The sequence below is a fragment of the Podarcis raffonei genome, chromosome 2 (genome assembly GCF_027172205.1).
Source record: "Podarcis raffonei isolate rPodRaf1 chromosome 2, rPodRaf1.pri, whole genome shotgun sequence".
Lineage (NCBI taxonomy): Eukaryota > Metazoa > Chordata > Lepidosauria > Squamata > Lacertidae > Podarcis > Podarcis raffonei.
This window is the reverse complement of record NC_070603.1, coordinates 43,743,805-43,766,703: the sequence shown is the minus strand read 5'-3', so window position 1 is coordinate 43,766,703 and position 22,899 is coordinate 43,743,805. Positions and strand designations below refer to the sequence as shown.

At 46.5% G+C, this 22,899-nt stretch overlaps 1 protein-coding gene across 3 annotated transcripts; it reads left to right on the top strand.

Moving 5' to 3' along the window:
- The first annotated feature begins 1,076 nt into the window (after window positions 1-1,076).
- Window positions 1,077-22,678, top strand: LOC128407665 (transitional endoplasmic reticulum ATPase-like). 3 transcript variants are annotated; one of them, XM_053376306.1, is made up of 18 exons: window positions 1,077-1,093; window positions 4,222-4,333; window positions 8,504-8,676; window positions 9,341-9,483; window positions 10,719-10,849; window positions 11,334-11,465; window positions 12,436-12,538; window positions 12,858-12,991; window positions 14,445-14,580; window positions 14,924-15,036; window positions 15,901-16,065; window positions 16,730-16,852; window positions 17,016-17,228; window positions 18,103-18,281; window positions 19,868-19,997; window positions 20,224-20,382; window positions 20,607-20,758; window positions 21,894-22,678. In XM_053376306.1, the coding sequence occupies exons 3-18, from the start codon at window positions 8,510-8,512 to the stop codon at window positions 21,997-21,999; spliced, it is 2,286 nt and encodes a 761-aa protein (XP_053232281.1). In that variant the 5' UTR covers window positions 1,077-1,093; window positions 4,222-4,333; window positions 8,504-8,509; the 3' UTR covers window positions 22,000-22,678. The 3 variants fall into 3 exon arrangements, with proteins under 3 accessions (XP_053232281.1, XP_053232280.1, XP_053232282.1); XM_053376305.1 differs by lacking the exon at window positions 1,077-1,093 and adding an exon at window positions 1,713-1,914; XM_053376307.1 differs by lacking the exon at window positions 1,077-1,093 and adding an exon at window positions 2,139-2,157.
- Window positions 22,679-22,899: the final 221 nt, after the last annotated feature.

The window sequence follows — 22,899 nt, the reverse complement described above, 5'->3', positions numbered from 1 at the left end:
TACTTTTCACATTTCATTTCCTTCTGACCTCACTGTTTACAACCCACACCAACCATCTCTGCAACTAAGAGCAACACTGAGTGCACCTGATTATGTGAACTGTAATCTACGAAAATTTATGCCACAATAAATCTGTTAGTTTTCAAGGTGCCACAAGAATTTGTTGTTTTTGGTAGAGATAGTAACCCAACAGAATCAGAGTTGATCCCACGAAGCATGAGGATTCTATGGCACAGGACAGGAGGGTTCTGTGTGATTTCTGCTTTCTGAAACCTATTCCCAAACAAGACATAAAAGGGGTCTTATTTCTGAATAATTCATAACCATAACATTAGCTCGCGTGGCTGACTGGTAGGTCTGGAACTCCTTCCACCTGGATGCTCAAAGTCCAAACCGGAAGCATTAAAAAACTTTACATAGGCTGGAAGTTCTGTTGACCAAGACTGAGCCAATAGAGATGAAGCTTTCTTTCTTTTTACCTATATATTATGGGTCGAATTTGCACAGCAAACTGTTAAAATACACGGAGGTATCTTAGGTTTTCACAGTATATGCTGCTAAGAGCTATGGGCGTAGCCAGGATTTTTGTTAGGGAGGCAGGACCGACTGTCAGTTAAGTATTTCTATGTTTTACTTGATCTGGAGAAGGCAGCTGCCCCTCTGCCCCCGCTTGGCCATCGCCCGTACTAAGAGCCAGAGCAAAATAGGTATCCCTCACAGTTTGTTATTACGGGATATAGGCTTTCATCCGACACGCTTACTAAATTCTAGAGAAAGAGAGGTCCAAGATTAAAGCGAAGCAACACACACCTCGCAAATATAAGGGAAGCGAATAAGGCCACCAAAGCGCAAGCCTTTGGGGCGGAGCAAGACAAGCAGCCGTGTTTATACAGAGCATAGCGCCACCTGCAGGGTTCGTAAAGAGTGGGCGCAAAACAAGGCTCCGTTCTAACGACAACATGATCGAATTACGCTAAACTGCTGCTGGGAATGGGAAGGAGGGTGGCCTCTCTTCCTGGTTTCCTGTGCTGCATCATGCACGAACATCTCGCCTGTCAAAAAATTCATAGCGGTCAAGTCAAAAGCAGCCCTGGTGAGGGAACAGAGAAAACGGCAAATGCAGGAGGATTGGGGGTTTATCCGTCATTACTTGCAAGTTTATCACCGTCCCTAAAATTCATTGGTCTCTCTCTCTCTCTCTGTGCAGACAACCGGTTGAGAGATGCGTGTCCGGAATCAACTCTCACCCTTTCTTCTGTTCATAGCAGCCAACTCCTAGGGGCTGAGGTCCCTTCGCCCCCCCTATAATATTTGAGGCCCCCCCCAAAGTTAATAGGCATTGCCATTCAAATAGAGTGCGTGTGGTCGATTAGGCAGGGCGGGGCTTACCTGCCCCCCCAAAATAATTATTCCAATTGGCACCCCTGCTTCTGTTATCCATTAAGCAAGAACGAGCGAGCCGCAGACACGAGTGTGTGAACGAGGGAGGGGACCCCTCCACTAACGACTCCGGTTGTGTGGAGCCACACGAGCGTGTCAGCTGCCCTCGTTCGCCAAAACAACAACAACGCCTGTCTGTTTATCTCCGCGGAGGCCCCGGCGGGGAGGCGGGCAGCAGCCTCCTTCGCTTGGGAAACTCCTGGCAGGGCCGTGCGAGGAAAGAGAGGGCGGGCCAGGCAGGCGGGCGGGCAGGCAGGCGGCAAGCGGGGCGGGGGGCAGAGCTGGGCGGCTTTCCAAGTGTCGCGAGCGAGGCAGGCGAGGAGGGAAGCAGGGCACTCGGGCAGTGGCCGCGGGGGAGCCGGGGGACGCGAAGCAGCCGAGGCCTTGCAGCGGAGGACGCAAGCGGCACGCCAGGCCGGGGGAAGCCCCAGCAAGGGCCTGCAGAGCAGCCAGCATGCCCGCCTCCGGAGGGGAGTAAGTTCGCCTCGCGCGGCAGGACCCAACTTCTCCTCCGCCGAGAGGACAGCGCGCGGCGAAGGGGCGGCTCGGGCTCGGCACTCCTCCCAACTCGCCGCAGCCGGGGGGGGGGGAGTCTCCCACCTCTGGCCCGAGCGGGGCAGGGCTCGGGGGGAGGCAGGCGGGAGAAGCCTCTCCTTGGGCCTCGCACTTGGAGGAAACTTCCCCCCAAGTTCGGAGCTCGCTCCCTCGCTTGAGCAGGTGCTGAAGGCCTTGGGCGTGTTTGTTTTGGTGTTGCTAATGCCTGTCTCTCGCTACTCTCGTGTCGTGTGAATAGGGGGGTCCCCCGTCCCCGAAGCCTGGCAGAAGCGGGTCCTTCGCTCTTCTCGTATTTCCCAAGTTGGTTGTTTTGGGAAGCCGGACTAGGGGGCAGCTGGTGTTTATATCCGACAATGATCGCACCACATGGGCATGGGGAGGGGAGGGTTGCTAGGTTATTTATAGGTTGTGGAATCCGACCGCGACGCGAGGCTGGAGGGAAAAACATGACCCCCCTCCCCTCCCCTCTCCCTTCCTGGCCCTGCCTAGGTATTTGCGTTTCTGCTCTGTCGCTCAGCATCAGCTGTGCCAACAGAATGCAACAAAGAGTCTGGTGGCACCTTTAAAGGCCTAGGGTTGCCATAGTTCAAAAAGTACAATTCCTGACACCAGCAGATTTGTTGTTGAGCTTTCGTTAGGAAGGCCCCAAAATTGTTGAGCTTTTTTTGGGGAACCTCCCCCCAAAATAGTGTTTTAAAGCTTTTGGAGCAGTTTCCGCTGCTGTTTCCGTTGTGTTGCCATACAACCGAGTTTTCCCAGACATTTTGCCAAAATTCCCCCTCACACACACCATTTTTACACCCGAAAACCAGGACAAGTCAGGAATTTTCTTGTCGTATGGCAAGCCTATAGAGGCCACAATGTTTATTGTGGCATGAGCTTTTTTTGGGAGCGAGAGAGCTCACTTTGTCAGATCTATCACTGAGAAGATTTTGTCTGGATTCTCATGGTGCAATAAACAGAGGACACAAGATTCGGGTTGGTTTTGTTGCATCAGGCTCGGTAACTACTGTACCACCCCCACTACCCCAAATTTGCCACGGACGTGTTGTGTCTACTAGAGGACAATGGTACAAGTTGATGAAGGCTGTTGTCCTGTACATGCTTACCTGGGAGTAAGTGCCACTGAAGTTGATGGGGCATATTTCTGATTAGGCAACTTGCAGGAATTGCAGTGTGAATGAAGAAAGTTACCCCTCCTAAAAACAAAAGAAACATCCAACAAAAATGTGCAAAAAAATTATTACAGTACTCATTTGTTGAAAAGGATTCAGATGCCTTTCCTCTAGATAGCTAATTTCTCCAGCCTTCAGGCCACCTATCCAAATACAGCTTCCAGTGCAATAAATAAGTGTTTCGTCTTGTGTCATGCCTACAATATCAGCAACAAGGATGTCATTTAGGGAGGGAAGCTCAGTTTTCTTCCTCAACAATTTCAGGGTACCTTTATTTATTGATGTAAAATAATTGCCAATCATTATTCTTCAGGAACAACTATATATTTATTATTGTGAGATAGAAAAAATATCCACAATAAATGCTCTTAAAATAATATTGTTTTGTTGTTTTTTGTATTTATTTTAATAATCCCATCTGGAATCCAAGACCAGGCCTTTAAAGTTTGCTGTGACTCGTGACTTGAAAGAGCACACCTTCTTCCACCAGTTCTCATTTCATTTTAAACAAGGGATGGGGAACGTCTCCAGCTGTTGTGCAACTGCATCTCCCACCATCCCTGATTATTGGCCATACTGCTGGGGGTTGATGGCAGTCAAAGTCCCAACAACTTCTAGATCCATTTGAGTCTGACTAAAAACCTGGTTTTCAGGGTGAAAACAACCTTGGTCACCCTGATTGATGACTTATCAGGAGAGAGGGAGAACTGCAACCCTGTTGCTAGAAAAACTAGTAGCACACAGCCTGGGTTTCCGGTAGAAATGGAAACCTGCAAATGGCCATGATTCTCAGTGGATGTGGAGCTGCATTCCTGAACCTGGTGCCCTGCACATGTTTTGGACTACAGCTATCAACCCAACAGGGACTGATGGGAGCTGCATCCCAAAACATGGATTGCACCAAAGGCTGGTGTAAAGTGACATTACTGGATCTTCCTGCAATATCTATGATGAAACCCCTACGCATTGTAGTCCTCCTCTCTTCTCTGAAACTTATCTCTATGTGGGCATCCACACACCTGAGAGACCTCTTTGATCTTCTGTCCTGTAGCCCCAAGGGAGAGGATTACTCCACAGCCATCCTGCGCCAGAAACATCGTCCCAACCGCCTCATTGTAGATGAAGCGGCCAATGAAGACAACAGCATTGTCAGCCTGTCTCAGGTAACTACAAAACTACTGCTCACCTTTCCTGCCCATAGTGTCCTTTGCCCCACGTTCCACAGTCAATTTAGCCGTCGTCACTGCTGCTTCATTCGTGACCATTGCCCTCTGCTCCTTAGCTAGTCTGGGCAGTCTTATTTTCTCAAATCCTGGACCCAGTGAATATAATGGCTGCATCTCACTGAACGCCAAGAACATAGTGCAGTACAGCATGGGAAGGAAGATAGTTCTACCATATAGTGGTGGGGAAGGGAAGTGGAATGAAGGGGAGGAGGTTGGGATCAAGGGGTGTATGCCTCATGGTGCACATCCCTTGATCATAATCCTTTCTTGAATATAATCTTAGCTGTTAGGGGCTCAAGCAGGTCAATCCCCCAGCCCCTGCCACATTCACCTCAATTCCCCCGTGTCCCATGGCTCTTGGAAGGCAGTGAGTGCACTCAGTCTATGTTGGGCCATCCCTCCCCTTTCTTTCTAGCTCACAAACTAAATTTATGGGGTAACATCTAAATATGTCAAGCCACTCTGTGTTTGTCTAACTCTTTGGGAAGAAGGGTAAGATATAAAATGCCAAATAACCAGCGGTAGCTTGGGGTTGGGTCATGTGTATGTATTTCTTTGTTGTTATAACTGTTAATTATTTGGTTCGGTTAACTGATTTTAACCTATAACTTAAAGAAATATTGCTTATGTCCATTAGACTCAAAAATGATTGCTCGTCTGCCTTTCCTAATCTATAGCTGAGAACTGCACGCATACATTCTGTGTCACAAACATGATGTGATTTGAATATTAACATAAAGAGCACACAATTTGAGGAAAATAGAGAGATTTTTGAAAGATAAAAAGGTGCAGAAGATCCCGACACATAAAAAAGATCAACTGAATACCCCAATTGAAATAGAAGAGATAAAAGAAGCAATAAAAGATTTAAAAAGGGGGAAGGCTCCAGGGCCAGACGGATTCACCGCGTGCTACTATAAAGAAATGAAATCTATTTTGATGACGCCATTGAAGGAAGTGATGAACAACATTTTAAGAGAAGGAGAAATTCCGGAAACATGGAAAGAGGCATATATTACATTTATTCCAAAACAGGATTCAGATTTAACCCATGTCAAAAATTATAGGCCGATTTCACTGTTAAATACAGATTATAAAATATTTGCAGGAATTCTTGCAAAGAGGATGAAGAATATATTATTAGAAATTATTCATAAGGACCAGGCAGGTTTTCTTCCAGGCAGGCAGATGAAAGACAATATAAGAAATATAATCAATATGATGGAATATCTGTCTGCCAGGAATGATAAACAAGCCATAATGATGTTTGTGGATGCAGAGAAGGCTTTCGACAACGTAGCATGGGACTTTATGTTGAGAAATCTGGAATATATGGAAGTCGGCAAAGAGTTTTTTAATGGAATAAGGGCAATCTACACAGAACAAAAAGCCAAACTGATTATAAATAATGTAGTTACAGAAGAAATAAAGATACAGAAAGGGACAAGACAGGGATGCCCACTTTCACCGCTATTATTTATAACGGTGTTAGAAGTCCTTTTGAATTCGATTAGACAAAATAAGAAAATAAAAGGAGTGACAATCGGCCAAAATGAATACAAGATTAAAGTGTTTGCAGATGACTTGGTAATAATGATTGAAGAGCCAATAATTACAGTAAAAGAAGTATTGGAGGAAATGGAACAGTTTGGAGGAGTGGCAGGTTTCAAATTAAATAAGAAGAAAACGAATCGTGAAGATCGTGAAGAATATGGATCAAAGTGTAATAGAAATAATGCAACAACAATCACAGATAGAGGTGGTTATAAAGGTTAAATATCTAGGAATATGGGTGACTCCCAAAAATATAGATTTATATAAGAACAACTACGAGCCAGTGTGGAATGAAATAAGAAAGGACCTGGAGGTGTGGGGAAGAATGAAATTGTCATTTTGGGGAAGGATTTCTACAATCAAGATGAATGTGCTACCAAAAATGCTATTTTTATTTCAGACTATCCCCATAATTAAGGGGAATAGAATTTTCAAAGAGTGGCAAAGAGCGATTTCAAGATATATTTGGCAGGGCAAAAAGCCAGGAATTCAATTTAAGTTGTTAACAGATATAAGAGAAAGGGGAGGCTTTGCCCTGCCGGATCTGAAATTGTATTATGAGGCATCATGCCTTTGCTGGTTGAAAGACTGGGTTAAACTAGAAAATAACGAATTGCTTGACTTAGAGGGGTTTGACAATAGATTTGGATGGCATGCGTATTTATGGTACGAGAAAAAGAAAGTCCATAAAGGTTTTGAGAACCACATCTTCCGAGGCCCTCTAATTGAAATATGGGATAGGTATAAAAACCTATTAGAACCTAGAGTGCCACACTGGTTATCTCCTCTAGAAGTTTTGAGTGTAAAGAAAATTAATATGAGATAAATAAATAAATAAACTGTTATTTAAAGAAGGAGGAAAATGGAAAATGAAACCATATGAGCAGGTTAAAGATTATGTATATGACTGGTTGCATTATTTCCAAATTAATGAAATGTTTAGAAAAGACAGTAAGGAACATGGTTATGTGGACAAGGATTCTAAATTTCAGATGGAAATCATAGATAATGATGGGAAAACGCTATCAAAAATGTATAAGTTGTTGTTAGAATGGAATCTAAAGGATGAAGAAGTTAAGTCGGTAATGACTCACTGGGCCAGAGATGTGGGTCATAATATACAATTTGAGGACTGGGAAAAACTATGGAAGGAAGGCTTAAAATTTACTGCATGTATGACGTTAAAAGAAAATGTTATGAAAATGTTTTATAGGTGGTATATGACACCCGTAAAATTAGCAAAAATGTATAAGACGTGTAACAAGTGTTGGAAGTGCAAAGATAAAGAAGGTTTTTTTTACCATATGTGGTGGGAATGTAAGAAAGTGAAAGACTTCTGGGAAAAAATATATAATGAATTGAAGAAGATTCTAAAATATACATTTATAAAGAAACCAGAAGTCTTTCTGTTAGGGATATTAGGAAACGAGATAAAAAGAAAAGATTGTAAATTCTTTCAATATGCAGTAATAGCAGCAAGAGTGTTACTGGCCCAGAAATGGAAACAACAAGAAATACTGACTGTGGAGGAATGGAGAATGAAGCTGTTGGACTATGCGGAGCTGGATAAATTGACAGGGAAGATCAGATATTTAAGAGACCAAAAGTTCATCGAGGACTGGGGGAAATTTGTGGAATATCTGGAACATATAAGTGAGGGACAGATAACGCTAAAGGGATTTAAAGAAGCACTGTGAAAGACTAAGAAATATTGTCTAAAGGGAATAGAAAGAAAGATATGAATAATGTCAATGTAAAATTAAGAAATGCGTAACTTAAATTATAACTATGGATGATTTACGGATAAGCTGGAGGAAGTCCTGAAAAGGAATAAGTTGTGAAATTTTGATATGAAATGAGTATGTTTTCTTTTTTGTTTTTTCTTTTGATGTAAATTAATAAAAAATCATTTAATGTCTAATGGGTTAAGTCTCCGGGAACGTTGCCCTGGACTTGCCCAAGTGAATTTGGGAAAAAAACAAAACAAAAAAAACATAAAGAGCACACAGAGACGGTTGAGAAATATACATAAGCAACCCATGTGTGCAGAATTTTGCCAAGGTTGATGTGGGCACATGATTTGAATTCAAACATATCTTAGATTTGCCAATATGCAACAGAGGTACTTAAATGATGTTTTATTCTGTTTGATGTTTTATTCTATTTTTTAATCTGTTTGGAGCTGCCCAGAGTGGCTGGGGAAACCCAGCCAGATGGGCAGGGTATGTATGTATGTATGTATGTATGTATGTATGTATGTATGTACAAATAAATAAATAAATAAATAAATAACTACTAAAAAAGCACCCCATAGATTTGATTTTCTCCAGAAAGACAGGCAATAACACACACAAGGGATATGCAAAAGTATACAATTTCCGTTCTCACACTGCCTTACAAAACACACATTGCAAATACACCACTGGCATCCCACCTGCACAAACAGATGTGCCACATTTGACCCCGCAAGAACCACATCATGAAAGCACACACAGCTGCATGTCATCTAGTGGAAAATGACCTTGCCTCAGTCCTGTTCTTGGTTCATCGCAGGCCAAGATGGAAGAGCTGCACTTGTTCCGGGGAGACACAGTGCTGCTGAAGGGGAAGAAGCGCCGGGAGACAGTCTGCATCGTCCTCACGGATGACTCCTGCCAGAACGAGAAGATCCGCATGAACCGCGTCACCCGCAACAACCTCCGTGTGCGCCTTGGAGACGTAGTCAGGTAAGACCTGTCCGAATGGAACTAGTGGTAGGAAGAAAGCATAGGAAAGGGAGTTGTGCTGTGAGTGTGCTAGGGTATCTCTGGAGAGGCGCAGATGTGTGCTGCTACAGGGAGCACCAGAGGGCAAACTGTGCCACACAGTCAGCAAAGGCTCATAGTGGGGCTATTTTAAGCTTTTGGAGGGAAATAGCCCTTGTTATTGGTAATTTGCATGTGCACATTCATCTATATGTATACAGTGGTACCTCGGGTTACATATGCTTCAGGTTACATACGCTTCAGGTTACAGACTCCGCTAACCCAGAAATAGTGCTTCAGGTTAAGAACTTTGCTTCAGGATAAGAACAGAAATCGTGCTCTGGTGGCGCTGCAGCAGCAGGAGGCCCTGTTAGCCAAAGTGGTGCTTCAGGTTAAGAACAGTTTCAGGTTAAGAATGGACCTCTGGAATGAATTAAGTACTTAACTCGAGGTACCACTGTACTTATTTGAAGTTGTCCAGCAAGGAATCTGTTAAATTGGAATCTATTAAAATTGGGGACAATGCTAGAGCTTGGGAACGGCTGCTGTGTTGCACACCCTGTATGTTGCATACCCGGTAGATTCAGTTTGTTCCTGAAGAGTGTGTGCTACATTACGGAAGCTAGCTGAGCCTTCCCTTGTCTAGTGTGCAGGCTTGTCCGGATGTGAAGTACGGAAAGCGGATCCACGTCCTGCCCATTGACGACACCATTGCAGGCTTGACTGGGAACCTCTTTGAAGTTTACCTCAAACCCTATTTCCTCGAGGCATATCGACCTGTGCACAAAGGTGAGGAGGGGCAACACTAGGCCTGCCATAAGGAACAAGGCTAAATGGGAGGGAGGCAGTGCTGGAGAGAGGGCCTGGAGGTGAAGGGGGCTGCAGTGAAGACAGCATTAGCACCCAGTGTGGTGGGGTAAATGCCAGGTTCCATGGGCCCCAGAGACCCCACCACAGCCTGTCTTTGTGTTCTTGCTCTCTTCCACAATTTCATTACAGTGGTACCTCGGGTTACATACGCTTCAGGTTACAGACTCTACTAACTCAGAAATATTACCTCAGGTTAAGAACTTTGCTTCAGGATGAGAACAGAAATCGTTCAGTGGCTGCACAGCGGCAGCAGGAGGCCCCATTAGCTAAAGTGGTGCTTCAGATTAAGAACAGTTTCAGGTTAAGAACAGACCTCAGGAACGAATTAAGTTCTTAACCCGAGGTACCACTGTATTGCTGTAAGATAAAGCGCTGGGCTAAGTAGCCAAAGCCAATGCTACCTTGGTGATTTATTTGTGTTTTATTTATTACTACCCTTATATCCCACTTTTCCTCCATGCAGCTCTAGGTGGCACCCATGGTTTTCTCCCTCCTCATTTTATCCTCAAAACAACCCTATAGGGTAGGCTAGGCTGAGAGAGAGTGAGTGGCCCAACATCTCCCAGTTGGCTTTGTGGCTGAGTGGGGATTTGAACCCCAGTCTCCCAGGTCCTAGTCTAGGAGTTTAGCTGCTGCACCAAACTCACCTCCTCTACACTTCTGGGCCCCACCCTTGGCATGTGCCACTTCAGGAGTGGAACCTAGAGGCATTAGAGATAATAAAGATGGTGGCTGCTGCAGCTGCCTCACCCAAAGCTTATCTTTACAGCACTGAGCTGAGGGAGACCTGGCCAGCTGGACTAGTGCCACTGCCCATCCCTTCTGCCCCTGGAAAACTTTGGGGAGGGCTGACAGGGAGGTGCTGGGGAGAGGAGCTTCTGGAGGGCACCACGCCAAGGGCTCTCTCTAACTTGGCACTGGTTCTGCTTCTAAGCAAGGGGGAGATTGTTTTCTCAGTCTGAGCACAGTTTGGGGCTGGGTTTGGCAACCCCACTGGGATTCATATTCCCAGTTCTCTTATTTACTTGCAGGTGTTGCCTTTTCCTATTTTGCCCCAGAACTGTCACGTCCCAGCCTTTATTGTGGGTCCTCAGGTTAGCATACCAAATTCGAAACCTTTGGAGCTAGCAGGGTGCTTCCTCTTGTCTTCCCAGGTGACATTTTCCTTGTGCGAGGCGGGATGAGGGCTGTGGAGTTCAAGGTGGTTGAGGTTGACCCCAGCCCCCACTGCATCGTTGCTCCTGACACCATCATCCACTGCGAGGGGGAGCCCATCAAGCGAGAGGTGTGTAAGAGATGCACTTCAGGGATGGGAGAGCAGGCAGCTGGATTATGGTTGGGCGATTATTAGTAGGAGCTGTTCAAGCCATCTGGATAGTGTAGAGGCACAGGATTTTGAGGATGGGATCTGCTGTACAAAATTAGCACTGTCCAGTTTGTTTGGTACATGCAAATAACTGTGGTCCTCAGTAAAATTTTATTTTTTAGAAAATAATTCTGTGGAAGATGCACCTCAACAAAATTGAAGAGAGGCGTAAGGGAAGCCTTCTGACCTCTCAATGTTGCTGGACTGCTACCTCCTGCATGGCCAGTGGTTGAGGGTGACGAGAGTTTGTAGTCCAGCAACATCTGGCAGGGCCCACAGAAGAGTTAAGGCACGAATCCTGCCTCCTCAGTTTACTCAGCATGGTAACTATGTCATATAAGCTTTGTGGGACAGGTTGCTCTGTTGTTGAGATACTTTCCTGCTCACCCCTCCGCTCTGTCAGGATGAAGAGGAAAGCCTCAATGATGTCGGCTACGATGACATTGGGGGCTGCCGTAAACAGCTGGCTCAGATCAAGGAGATGGTGGAGCTGCCCCTGAGACACCCAGCGCTCTTCAAAGCTATTGGTGTGAAGGTACGGCAGGAGAAGTGGGAAGGCCAGGGCATAATAGCTTCCAGAGGACCATTCTTCACTGTTGTGCATGAAACGTATTACAACAGGGGAAGCCAATGTTGTGCCCTCTAGGAACTGGAGACTTCAACTCCCTGAGCATTGCCCATGCTGGCTGGGACTGGTGGGAGTTGTAGTTCACAACACCATACTAGCTATCCCTGTGTTGCAACATTCTTCCATAGGTTGCAATACGATAATCGATACAATAATCTTTATTGCCGTTGTCCCATACAGAACAAAATTGAAAAAATCTACATCAGACATTCAAAAACGTGGATGAGTATTCCTTCTGCTTTGTTCCCACCACCTTTCTCTCTAAGCAGAATTTTCTGTGTCATTCATACTTCCACTCCTAAAATAAGCAAGAACCCTTTTCCTGTTTCCCACATCGTAGGCTCTCTTGGCTTCATTGACCAAAGCATCTTTTCTGGCCCATTGACCTCTTACCAGGGATGGCCCGAGACATTTTGGCACCATTGGGGTGGCTCATGAGGCTCTGCAAGGGCTCCCCTTCAAGGAAAAGCCCTTGTGAAGCCTCACCACCAGGGGCGGGGGACACACACGTGCAAACTCTGCAAGGGCTTAGCTGGGGTGCAACACTGTGCACTGGAACGCCACCCTCTCGACGAGACTCTTGGCAGGTAGGGACATTCCACAAGGCTTTGCTGCTGGTCTGTTTCCGCCCCTAGGGGCAGGGGAGACCGGCAAGCAACACACTGCCGCTCTCCTGCTGCAGAAGCCTCCTTTACATGGTTTGTTGTGGGAGCAGTGTGGCAAGGTACCACCCTCACCTCTTCCGTTGCCTGAGGCGACTGCTTCACCCCGCCTCATGGGTGGGCCAGTTCTGCCTCTGTCACTGTTGGAGGACCTAATTATTTTGCACAGACTCTCCTTATAGGACTCCTCTGCCTTCCCTCCTTTCTTTCCCTAGCCTCCACGAGGGATTCTTCTTTATGGTCCCCCTGGCACTGGGAAAACACTTGTTGCCCGTGCTGTTGCAAATGAAACCGGAGCCTTCTTCTTCCTTATCAATGGTGAGAAATACTGTGTGAAATGGAGGGAGGGAAGTTGTGTGGGGGAATCTTAGCAAAACCTATCCATCCATTCTTCATCCATTGAGGACAACCACTCTAATCCTTCTTGCCACCCAGAAATAGATGATGGTTATGATTAAAGTGAAGCCAGTGTACAGGAGACGTATAAACTCTGGGCTGTGACCAAAGCAGGCACAGCAGAACTGGCAATGGTATTTTTGATGCCATGCCATTTCATTCTCCAACTATAGCTACTCTGAAGTATAGAAGAGGCTGTTTTATAATCTAAGACTAAGTATTGTCTTCTGTTCTTTTACAGGCCCAGAGATCATGAGCAAACTGGCTGGGGAATCAGAGAGCAACTTGCGCAAAGCCTTTGAAGAGGCAGAGAAGAATGCTCCAGCCATTATCTTTATTGATGAGCTGGATGCCATTGCCCCTAAGAGGGAGAAGGTGAGAGATTGCATTACTGGGAGCACATAGTGAAGTTATCCTTCTTTGCCCAAAGACAGCTGCCTGTTCAAACTGAGATCCTTCTATGATTGGCTGCTCCCATCTCAGATGTGTTGGGAAGGTATCCTCAATGCAATAAACTGCCTCCAGAAATGTCAAAAGCAACTATATCTCACCATTAGGTGAAATATTAGTTTAAACGAAGCCTGTGTGTTTTCCCTCAACACACACACACATGCGCAGAAGGAGAGAGAGAGAGAGAGAGAGAGAGAGAGAGAGAGAGAGAGAGAGAGGCTGAATTTAGCCAGAGGTATGCTGCTCTTTCCCCAGTTGTATTACTTGGGAAATGCTGGTGTGTGATATTCTTTGGGGCTGTTGATAGCACTGGCACATTCTGTAAAGCTGTTCAGCATGAAATGAGAGAGGAGATGGCAGAATGGAATAAACCCAGTCCTGGATGTGCTTAATGCTGTGATGGAACAGAAATCATTACGTTTTGTACAGTACCAGGAACAGTGACTCTCTCCCAGCCTGACACTAGCAGGAGCCATGCTGAGAGAGCTCGGTTCCATTCCCATCACAGTTATCTTCAGCTTGGCGGTAAGTTTGTGTAATGTAGAATACAGTAATCCTTTCTTGGCATTATACTGCTGGTGGAGGAAAAGGTGCTGCCAAATACCTTCCCCCTTCCTCTTGCTTCTCAGAATGCTGCAAAATCCTGTCCTATGGATCCAAGTACAAGAGAGGCGATGCTGCAAGGGATGCACCTCAATCTTTTGCCCTGTTATGGTGCTCACCTTGGGCTCCTCCTCCAGATGTTTGCTTATGGGGTGTTTACATGTCTTCCCTTTAATCATTCATCCCATACTTTTCAATGCATGTTACTTTCCAAACTGCAGAAGGCCCTTTTTAAAAATAAAGTGGATTTTGCTGGGCTAGGGCATTAAATTGCTCTAATCCACTCTAACTGTGCAAACTTGAAATTCCTGTGAGGTCTTGAACCTTTCCACAAAATCCCGATCATTTGAAGGCAGCCATACATTGCTGTACAGTGGAACCTCTACTTACGGACATAAGCCGTTCCGTAGGTCCATCCGCTGGTCAAAACAGTATGCTAGAAGAGGCTTCTTGTGCGCATGCGCATTCAGTGGTAGCGCACTTCTGCACATGCACAGATGGCAGAAGCCGCTTCCGCGCATGCGCGAATCACGGCAAACCTGGTGTTTACTTCCGGGTTTGCCTCAGATACAACTTGGAACTTCCACGAGATGAGGCGTATGTAAGTCAAGGTTCCACTGTATCTCCCAAGTTTGCTCTTGTGCACATCTACCACCACTAGGGGTAGCCATGTCCATAATTTTATGCCTAGGATGGATTAGTTTGACTCCTAAGCTAAGGTACGAGAGCCAGTTGTTGTTCCAGCGTTTCTTTCAACTTTGGGCTCCCGTTTCAGACACATGGAGAAGTGGAACGCCGCATTGTGTCCCAGCTGCTCACACTCATGGATGGCCTGAAGCAGCGCTCACATGTGATAGTCATGGCAGCTACGAATCGGCCCAACAGCATCGATCCTGCACTGCGCCGTTTTGGTAGGAGACTGTCCTGCATTCTCATCCATCTGCCCTAGGGACTCTCCTCCTTCTCCTCCCTTGGTTGTGAGCCTTAAATCCATTGAGGAAAATACCAGAGTCCCATTGTCACAAGTTGCTCCTAAAGATGCTGGCTGTAACAAGAGACAAGTTTCTAGCTCTCTTGTTTAATCCATGGGGGCCTTAACCTTCCCAGGCGCCAACCCATCTCCAGGGACACATCCTAACTACTTAGACCCACTTCCCATTCATTGTTCCCTCATCTGCAAGATATGATAGTTATGAGGATGAAGGAGTGTCGTTTTTGGTAGTTCTGGGCTCAGTGCTCCTTTACCCTCTGCAGGGCGCTTTGACCGAGAAATTGACATTGGGATCCCAGATTCTGTGGGAAGGCTGGAAATCCTGCAGATACACACCAAGAACATGAAACTGGCCGACGATGTGGACCTGGAGAGGGTGAGGAGCAGGCAATGGAGGCCTATAGGGAGGCAGGGTAGATCCAAGGAACACTCAGAGATGCATGGGCTCTTTAGAGCTTGGTAAGGGCTGCATTAGGCAGGAACAGGATCTCTTGATTTCTGCTACATGTCTTAATGAGCTGTCACAGGTCACACACCAATAGGTGGAACACTCCATCTCACACTCCTCAAGCCATGCCTTTCAAGGATGCCACTTCCCACACTGACCAAGAGGTTCAACATCAAGTGACGCACCTCATATGTGACCCAGATTGGGTGGGAGGATGGGGGTTAAGAGCCATGGCCCTAGGTGCAAAGATGTGATGCACATGAATGATAGTAGCTCTCAGGTTCTGAGGTACATAGGTACTAGTGGATAACAGGGTATGCAGGAAACCTAAGGAGACAGCAGCATGCTTTGGGGATTGCCTGTGTGTGCTTGTCAGGGCGTGCTTATCCTTGCTCAGAGCCTGGCTATGAAGAGTAGAATGGCAGTTCCAGAAAGTACTCTCTATAGAATGCAGGGTGCTCTACATTTGCCTGAGATCAACTGAGGACTAATCCACATTTCCTTTTGCCCCACTGCGTTCCCCTTGAGGAAGCCTGCAGTTTAGCGCTGAAATGGAGCAGACGGCAAACGTGTTTTCTGCAGATTGGTGTTTGTTCAGTGCTAAAAGAGCAGGTTTGCCAGCAGTTTATTGTCTGGGACAGCTGATTACACCTCTAGCTACAAGGAAAGGCTCTTTGCATCATTAGGAGAGGCTCACTTTGCTTAGAAGCTGCTTCAGGAACCCTTAAGGAACTGCCCTAGGGAATGACACCCCATGGAAAGCCCCCTCCAACACACAGTTTGTGATTTCAGGTGGCCAATGAAACGCATGGGCACGTGGGTGCTGACCTGGCAGCTCTGTGTTCTGAGGCAGCGCTCCAGGCCATCCGCAAGAAGATGAGCGTCATTGACCTGGAGGACGACACGATTGATGCTGACATCCTCAATTCCATGGCTGTCACTATGGATGACTTCCAGGTGGGCCAGCTCTTGGCAATCCAATAGCAAGAGCTCTTAAGCTAAATATATAATATAGCTGTTACCCCTGTTCAGTTTGTTTGCCAACCCCAGTGGCCCTACCAAACCCACTTCCCCCTTGCTAACCCCCCTCCCTTTACACCCCCAGTCTCCCTGTTGATCCCACTGTTGCTGCTGCTGCTTGAGACAGGAGGAAAAAGCCAGCGTTGAAAATGTGGGCTTCTTTCTTGTGCTTTCTTCAGCTGCAGCAGGTTTTGTGTATGTTTGTGTGTGAGAAAGTGAGTGAGTGTCAGAGCAAAGCTTCTTTCTCCACTTTGTCTTCTCCCCCTCTTCCCTCCATCACTGCTGGTGTGCTGGGAAGCCAGAAAAGGAAGACGGCACTTCAAAATGCAGGCTTTTTTCTCCGGTCTTCCACAATGCAGAGTGACTTAGACCTTCCCTTTTCCACTGTGCCTTCCTGCCTTCGTGCACCTCTGGTTCCCTCCTCCTCACTAACTTTGGTCGCCCACATACTTGCTCACTTGTCTGCCTGCCTGCTGGCCAAAGTGCCCTGGTGTTCCTGGGTTGCTCTTGGGGGATTCAATGGGAAGCAAGGAAGGAACCTGCTGCCTCTGTCCAGGGAGGCGCAGAACTTCAATGCTTCATGCTCTCTTCTGCTTTGTAGTGGGCCCTTGGACAGAGCAACCCGTCAGCACTTCGCGAGACTGTAGTGGAGGTTCCACAGGTCTGCTGGGAAGATATTGGAGGCCTGCAGGAAGTCAAGCGTGAGCTACAAGAGCTGGTGCAGGTCAGTAGCAGCATGGTGTGGTTTGGCCCCCAGATAGGGAAGAGAAGCATTAATGTGCTGCTTCAAAACTGGTACAGCAGAAGAGTGTCCTGACTACATGGTCAGTAAGGGGGAACAGTCCCAGTTCTCTAACACACACCCCACGCCCTCTCACCCTCAACAGTTCCCAGTGGAGTATCCCGACAAGTTCCTGAAATTTGGAATGACGCCATCACGAGGTGTGCTTTTCTATGGACCTCCTGGCTGTGGCAAGACCCTCCTGGCCAAGGCCATTGCGAACGAGTGCCAGGCCAATTTTATCTCCATCAAGGGGCCTGAGCTGCTCACCATGTGGTTTGGAGAAAGTGAGGCCAACGTCCGTGACGTTTTTGACAAGGTACAAAGTGGATGCGGGGTGGGACAGATGAACACTCATTTGAAAGCAGGCGGGCTCTGACACTGGATAGCTTTCAGCTTCAGATAAAGGCATTTCTCTCTTACCAGACCCTTGAGAAACAGCAGCAAGCCATTTTTTAGTGTTGTCAAATGAATGGGGATGTATATTGAATTCTAAATGCAGTATTCTATAGCTCTGTAAGTAGTTTTTGGATTGTTTTATGTATCTTAGTTGCAACTGGGCCTGAGGCCATACTGTAACAAAGCGCAGGATATACGGTATATTTTATGGCTGAGTGAATAAGCAAATAAGTAATGAGAGGGCAGGAACTGGAGGTTCCAACTACTTTCCAGTAGCCTATATGAAGAACCAAAAGCAAAGGAGATTGTAGCAAACCTCCAGACTTTATTATCATTTTTAAAAATGGCAGAGGAAATTAGGGCACTGATTCCAGAGTCTTTGTTGTTGTTGTTAAGGGAGGCCCCTGGTGGTATGTTCAAGAAAGATTTGCCTGTCAGTCTTCCACAGGGAGCAGATATCTATATAGTCTTTGTGGAATACTGTTTCTCTGCTGCATTCTTATTGGCAGCCTGAAGATCTGCCCACTAAGCACCCAGCGTCAACTAGGTCCTTCCTAACATATTACTTGGGAACCACTGAGCTAAGAGCCTCCAGCTCTTCATTGCCATTAGGTGTGGGTGGCTACCATGCAGCCCTCAGTTCGCCACCTTCACTCTATAAATAGGGACAGGCAGCTGGTGTACCCACTGCTGGAGATGCACTACACAGGGTAGACGCGGAGCCTTTGAGCTCTAGATGCAACCCTGGCCAGTCCCATATCATCCATCTCACACTGGTACCTTGCATCCCCCAGGCCAGGCAGGCTGCTCCCTGCATCCTCTTCTTCGATGAGCTGGACTCCATTGCCAAGTCCCGTGGTGGTGGTGCAGGAGACGGTGGAGGTGCAGCTGACCGTGTCATCAACCAGATCCTTACAGAGATGGATGGCATGACCAACAAGAAGACAGTTTTCATCATAGGTGCCACCAACAGGTAAAGAGGGTGGGGAAGGGAGGGTACAGTTGGGTGGCCAAGTCATGCATAAGAATTGTGCTGGGGTCTCCTCTCAAAGAAAGCTGCTCTGTTGACATATGATCAACACCAGACTGTTTATCCCAGTGCAAACTCAGCCACTTGACCCCCAGATTCTATTCCGTTTTACCCTCATTGGGGTGGAATGCAAGGAGGCCTTTTTTTTGGAAAAGAGTTAAATCAGAACCAGGTCATTAGAGGTGAGTCCTTAGGGCAGTGGGGAGGGACCTCTTGACTGGATCTCGATCTCAAGGCTTCCAAATGCAGACTGCAGTTATATCTCCAGGCACACAGCCTTCCTCAGGCCATGTCACCACCTGATGACACTCCAAGTAGCGTCTCTGTCTCTCACTAAGGAATGAGAGGGAGGCTTCATTTCCCTGCTTCATGCTGAGAAAGGGAACCCTCTTCTCAGGTTGGCATGGGAGATATTCACTTAAACTGTTGTTTCTTGATTCGCTGTGGCAAGGGCATGTGGCTTGAAGTTTTGTATAGCCTCTACTCACTCACACTTCATTTTAGTTTTCACCCAAGTCAGACATATTTTCTTTATCGCTTCCTCTTATCATTTTCCTTATCTCTTCCACTTTTCTGCCTTTGTGCTCAGGTTTATTTTTAGTATTTTGCCTGCCCTTTATATCAATTCACCTTTCCACACAGGCTGCATGAATTAACCCTACACTCCTTTTAACCTCACCCTCAACACCCCAGAGAGTGTACCTGGCATAAACTGGATGCTAGAAAGGCATGGAAAACTTAAATTCAGAGGATGGAGACTTGTTGAAACCCCAACAGTCTTTTGCCTTGTTCCATCCAACTTCACTAGGTGAGGAGAATGGGTCCCACCAGTGCCCAGTAGATCAAAGCCTACATAGTCCTAGCTTATGAATCTCAACATTTCCCCACTCATTTACAGATCATGGCACATTCCAGTAGGCCATCAGCAGCCCTTTTCACTAATGCTAGCAATGCTACATTCTTTATGTGGCCATGTGCTCACCAGTGTGTACATTTGCCAGGCACTGAAAGTTAGAGCTCCATGCCTCCATAGAAGCAGCCTTTGGAAGGAGAATGTTCTGTCTCACAGCTTCCCTTCATGCAAAGTTACACCTCCTTCCTTGCTAATTCTTATCCGTCACTACTATAGAATCTGCTCTTTGCTTTAAGCTTGGTTACCGATGAAACTAAGAGCTTGAGTGAGGAGAGCCATGTGTCGCTGCCTTGGGAGAATCAAGAAACACAGTTCTCTAAGGGGATGGCTCTCTATTCCCGTTGACCATAGTGAATCCATATTCCTTTTTCAGCCCACAGCAGGGAAGCTAAGTGAGGAAACCTTTAACAAGAGTGATTGTTGGTATGCAGACCCTGCTTTGCTCCAAAGGAATGTGTATCTCTGGGTGAAAAATATTCCCTTTCCCTGCCTTGACACCTGTGAATGGATACCCCCGTCTGTGCTGTTGCTGAGCTGAGCTGAGATGTGGCGTGCCTTATCTAGGGTGAAGCAGCCAATATACCTTGAATATATTCTCTGTCTCTTTGGCCTCCAGACCAGACATCATTGACCCAGCCATCCTTCGTCCAGGACGCCTGGATCAGCTCATCTACATCCCCTTGCCCGATGACAAGTCTCGCATAGCTATTCTCCAAGCCAACTTGCGAAAGTCACCTATCGCCAAGGTCAGTGAAAGCCAGGACTGAACACAGGGGAGGGGAGGTGAAACAGCATGGGAAGTAGATTGTAGAAATGGGGATAGGATTCTGAGACCACATCCTGGCCTCCACCGCCACAGTCTTCCAACAGAGGAGGATGTATTGCACGAAAGGTATATTTCTTCAAACAAGGAATGTTTTTTCTGTGTTGGCAGGACCTTTCCAGTAAGCCCGTGTTATCTTTCTCCAACAGGATGTGGATTTGAATTACTTGGCCAAGATCACACATGGCTTCTCAGGTGCTGACCTCACTGAAATATGCCAGCGTGCCTGCAAACTGGCCATCCGTGAGGCCATCGAGATGGAGATCAAGGCAGAACGGGAGCGTCAGCGTCATAAATGTGCCGCCATGGTATGGTAGTGAGACTTCCTCACATCCCAACAGGGGCAGGCAGGATTCCATCCATTGCCTCTTGCCCTGCTCTTCCCCTCAGTAACATATTCTGCATAGTATTCTGGGAACTTTATGGCCACCCCCCATCGTGGGGCCACAGTGTCCTTGATTGCATTGATCTCACAGGGCTTTGGAGCTTGTAAGGATGTAACTCGACAACATTTCCCCCCCTTTTGTGATAGGATGACGATTATGACCCTGTGCCAGAGATCCGACGTGATCACTTTGAGGAAGCAATGCGCTTTGCACGCCGCTCTGTCAGTGATAATGACATACGCAAGTATGAGATGTTTGCCCAAACGTTACAGCAAAGCCGTGGCTTTGGCAACTTCAGGTAATGTTGGAGAACCTTTTGCTTCCTCTGCCCCAAAGCTAGAGTTTCACTTCAGACAGGGCCTGGGTGAGGAACTTGGCCCCACAGATGTTGTTTGACCAGAACTCCCATCATCCCTTGTCATTGGCCATTTTAGCTGGGATTAATGGAGACTGAAGTCCAACAACATTCCTAGGTTCCCCTTTCCTAGGATAGGGGGAAATTTGTTCTTTTTTTGAAACAAGATACAGGAACCTCAGCTTGACTCTACTATGTAGCTTGACTCTCTACTGTCTAGCTTGACTCTCTGCTAACTTTTGTAAGTTGCTTTGGGTTGCCTTGGGCAAGATAAAGTGACCAACAAATTAAATAAATTAAATAATAACAGTACTATTAAGATTTCCGAGGGTTGCATTCCGTCATCCCAAGCAACTGAAAATAACAGTTTTTATTCTTATTATTAAATATATGACCCAGTGAGGGCTCTCAAGTTAGTTTAAGATGTTAAATTCCATATACAAAATGAAGGGTACCATTCAAAATAAGTGCAGTAGAATTAAACACACACACACACACACACACACACACACACACACTAGCTAAAATAAACAAAAGACATTCAAAAACAGCATTGCCCTGACCCAGCTATGGAGATCCACTGGCTTGTGTGCAGGTGGTACCTGCAGACTCTGAATTGCAGGTATAAATTAGATGTGCATTCAGATGCACATTAGAATTAGCACCTAGAATCATAGAATCATAGAGTTGGAAGAGACCACAAGGGCCATCGAGTCCAACCCCCTGCCAAGCAGGAAACACCATCAGAGCACTCCTGACATATGGTTGTCAAGCCTCTGCTCAAAGACCTCCAAAGGAGACTCCACCACACTCCTTGGCAGCAAATTCCACTGTCAAACAGCTCATGAGCTCATGACTGTATCCTGTATCCTCACTCATCCTGAGTGAGGATACAGTCCCTCCATACTGCATTACTTTAAATGGGACGGGTGTTTATCTGCATTGGGATGTTTATCACATCCACATTATTTTAACACCTTGTTTATGCAGAGTACAACCACATCAGTGCCCACATTCATGAAACAGAATAACCCAACATTCTCTTGCATGAAACCAAGGCCATTCTTTATCTCCACAGGTTTCCATCTGGAAAGCAGAGCACCAGTGGAGAGGGAAACAGTGGAAGCAGCAGTGGCCAAGGAAGCCTCTTCCAAGAGGAGGGCGATGATGATCTTTACAACTGATTGTCCAGGAAATGCCTCCTTTTTGCTGGCATAATTTGCCCTGTATTCTCATAGTTATTGTGCTCTTTAATGTCAGGGCTGGTGCTTGAGCCCCAACTCCTACCCTCATCCTTGTATGTGGTATCTGAGCTACCAGAGGCAAACTCCTCGTCCCTGATTTGGGGGAAAGATGCCTCTTTCAGTGTTTGTGCCTGTCTCAGCCACTACCAGGAACCTCATGGCACTGACAGCCCTTGCGTTTGTTGGGTGTCCAAGGCAATACCCATGGAAGTCACCAGAGGGCAGCAAAAGCCTAAGCAGCTGCTGGATCAGAGGCAAAGGTCCATCTAGTCTGGCATTCTGTTTCCACCAACCAGCCAGATGCCTCACAGGGTGTAAAGCTGCCCACTTATCCCTTGATCTCATCTCAAACTGTCCCAAGCTGGTGCCTGCTCCTTGTAGCATATGTATTGATGGCTCCCACTTTTTTAGAAACCAGGGAACAGGAGGATCCTTTTGCAAGCCGGCCCAGCCTGCTCCCGTTAGTCCTTTCTTATTCCACAGCAGAGACAGCTTTTGAAGCCTGCAGTTATGCATGAAGCCAATGAACTCCAGTTTGTGATACCAGTTGACAGAGATTTCTGGATGTCTTAATAAACTGAAAGTGCATGCCCCTTATACTGGGAGGAATTTTATAAAAGCCTGAAGTGTAATGTCTTGTGTGTGCAGACTTCACATCTGCAGGGTCTGGGATGGCTTGGGGCAGCAAGCTCCAGATTTGAACAGGCAGGGCATGTTGGAGAGAGAGAGAGAGAGACCTTTGATTCTGCTACTAATTCCCATCTATGCTGGGAAAATGTTAAACTTTCCCTTCTCCTGTTGTGCACATTTGCCATATTTCATCCAGGTTTCCAGAGGCCC

Bases quoted from the DNA above. Each gene is read 5' to 3' on its own strand.
- LOC128407665 (XM_053376305.1), top strand. From the start codon at position 1,895: ATGCCCGCCTCCGGAGGGGA. The intron at 15,037-15,900 runs GTGAGGAGCAGG...TTGTGATTTCAG, and splicing joins ACGATGTGGACCTGGAGAGG to GTGGCCAATGAAACGCATGG. The intron at 17,229-18,102 runs GTACAAAGTGGA...TGCATCCCCCAG, and splicing joins TCCGTGACGTTTTTGACAAG to GCCAGGCAGGCTGCTCCCTG.